We start from the raw sequence: 2,425 nt of genomic DNA on the forward strand, positions 1-2,425 counted from the left end.
CCCCAGACAGCCTGCTGGCGCTGGTGGATGGCAACCTGCGCATCAGCCACCGAGCCGCGCTGGCGGTCATCCAGCTGAGGCAGGACTTCCGGACTGCCAGGGTGGGCGAGGCGGGCGCCAGCCTGGCAGCGCTGTTCGCAGCAGAGTAGCGGTGGAGGCACTGTAACAACAGCTGGGAGCAATGTTTTGGAGGCCGGCAGGGCCTATGAATGATTGCATCTGGTTATTTATCGTACACAGGGGGAGGCAGTGGAGGGTTGTTCAGGGGGAGGCGGGAGAGCAACAGGTCATGAATCAGGGGGGTGAGCCAGGTTCCAGCATGTATCTCTTGGATGCCCAGCAGGGGCGGCGATTGGGAGCAGGAAAGTGTTATTAATCAAGATCCGAAAAGAATTTTGAGGCAACGTGCGTTCATCCGTTGCGGTGTTGTGCACAGTTTTTCCTAAACAGTGGCGGCGAGGAAATACACTGAGTGCAGTCGTGGGCGGCGGTGGTGGGTAAAACCAACAACAGAAGCTCTGAATGTCCCGCCTTGCTCCAGTTCAAGTCGAGCAGCGACGGCATGTGTGGGCATAACGCATCATTGGGTCGCCCCGTGCTGAGTGGCCTGCGCCGGTGCAGCTTTGTGCCGCCTGCCCTGAGGCAAGCGGCGGGCGTGGGGTGCATAGCAAGGTATGAACACGCCGGTTCCCTCGGATGGCGGTGGTGAGGGCTGTGGGCTAGCGGGGGCCACGCCCTGTTGTTGCGAGCTCCAAAGGGGCGTGGGCAGCATCGCCGCACTGTGTGCTGTCGGCGGTGTTGTGGGCGGGACAGCGGTGTCCGCCCTGCAGCAGAGGCAAGGTACCCGCTCAGTCTAGAACCAACCTACTCCTCTCCTGCCACAGGCATGAGATGCTGCAACAGCCCTTGCCATCAGATGGCAAAGGCACAATGTCCTGCGCATGACCGCCCACAGGTGTTTTGTGCCTTTTGGTATAGGACGCCCTGAGCATCACAAATGCAATCCTGGGGGCGCCAGGCCGGCAGGAGCGCACCTGGGCATCGCTGACGGTGCAATAGCCCCAGCAGACTGGTGCAGGCCCAGCAGTTGCAGGTGTAGCAGCTCCAGAGACTGCTGATCCGCGGTGCCCCAACTGCAAGCCAAGGGCAGCGCGGAATGGGGTGCCCCGTCCTGCGCGCCCGCTTGCTGCTCCAGCGGGAATTCCATTCGGTGCAGGAAGTAAACACACCAAATACAACACTGCTGCGACTAGAGAGGGAGGGTCCTTTTCTTGACCTTTGCGGCCCTGCGGTACGATCATCTGGCTCAGCACTCCCGTCTCGCTCCCTCACAGCAGAATGTCCTCGACTCGCCGGCATGCAATGTGTTGGGAAGCCCGACCCCGCCGCGATGCAGCGCTGCTGCCGCCGCCGCACTGCCGGCGCCGGCACCGCACCGCAAACAACACCACCAGCAACCATTCCATGGGTGGCGTGGCAGCAGGGGTCATGCATTGAATGTGCCGCCCACACCCACCACCACCAGCCACCAGCCTGGGCACACCTCCCCCTGCACCGCCGTCCTGGCGGCACAACCTGTGATGCCCTGCCCTCCGCTCCAAGGGCTCCGAGTGCCAGGTTTACACTAAGTGTCAGCCCGGCGTGGCCACATGCGCGCTAGACCAGCCGGCACCCCGACAGCAGCCGCCGTTGGAGGTCGTCGCCAACCGCCGTCAGCACCTCGATGGGGCTTTGTGCAGCCTGGGGCGCAGGCGGGGCGAGGGGGGCGAGGGGAGGGTTGAGCGGAGGCAGGTGGCAGTCAGCGGTTGCACCGGGTGGCTTGGAGGGGGAGAGCGAGGGATCAGCCGGCAGCAGAACACCAGCTCGGGGGCCAGGGCGGGCCACCCCGGAAGCCTACCCACCTCAGCTTTGCCTCCCTCCTGCCCTCCCACCCCACCCTCCACCACACCACACCCATCTCACCGGCATGACCGACCGGTCCTTGGCCAGCGCCAGGCGGACCTTGGCGCGCGGCCCCCGGAAGTGCACGAAAGCCTCCCCCAGCGACGTGCCGTCCGCGCTCTGCACCAGCCGGATGTCGTCCTCCGCCAGCTCCGGCCCGCAGCTCTGCGGGGGTGGGGGGCCGGTGGGGGCGGCGCGTGTGCATGTGTGTGTGGGTGAGCGGAGGGGGTGCAAGCGCAAGTGGCCAACCATGGGCGGGGAGCTGCCGCGCGATGAGGCGGGGTGTGCATGGGGAGCCCAGCAGGCACAGCAGCGCCCCCCACCTTGAGGAATGCCACCATGTCTGCCTTGGTGACGGTGGCAGGGAAGCCGCGCAGCTTGACGTACCTGCGCAGGCAGGAGGGGGGGAGGTGGCGGCGGGTCAGGCTGCTGCTGCAGAGCCGCTCCAGCTCATCTCGCGCCGCATGCCCCGCCGGCACCAGGT

The 2,425-nt window shown here is 65.5% G+C and overlaps 2 protein-coding genes across 2 annotated transcripts in view; one reads left to right on the forward strand and one right to left on the reverse strand.

Annotated features, from left to right (window-relative positions):
• The window catches only part of CHLNCDRAFT_140356 (hypothetical protein), a gene marked incomplete at both ends in the record, with an annotated part of 5,028 nt that extends 4,879 nt beyond the window's left edge, over nt 1-149 (forward strand). Inside the window, one exon of the mRNA XM_005850453.1 lies at nt 75-149. Coding sequence (XP_005850515.1) covers nt 75-149 — 75 coding nt within the window. The remainder of the gene's footprint in view (nt 1-74) is intronic.
• A 1,507-nt stretch (nt 150-1,656) lies between these two features.
• CHLNCDRAFT_50180 (hypothetical protein) overlaps nt 1,657-2,425 on the reverse strand; it is a gene marked incomplete at both ends in the record, with an annotated part of 3,578 nt that continues 2,809 nt past the window's right edge. The window contains 3 exons of the mRNA XM_005850752.1: nt 1,657-1,740; nt 1,963-2,106; nt 2,265-2,328. Coding sequence (XP_005850814.1) covers nt 1,657-1,740; nt 1,963-2,106; nt 2,265-2,328 — 292 coding nt within the window. The remainder of the gene's footprint in view (nt 1,741-1,962; nt 2,107-2,264; nt 2,329-2,425) is intronic.

Source organism: Chlorella variabilis (assembly GCF_000147415.1).
Source record: "Chlorella variabilis unplaced genomic scaffold CHLNCscaffold_3, whole genome shotgun sequence".
NCBI lineage: Eukaryota > Viridiplantae > Chlorophyta > Trebouxiophyceae > Chlorellales > Chlorellaceae > Chlorella > Chlorella variabilis.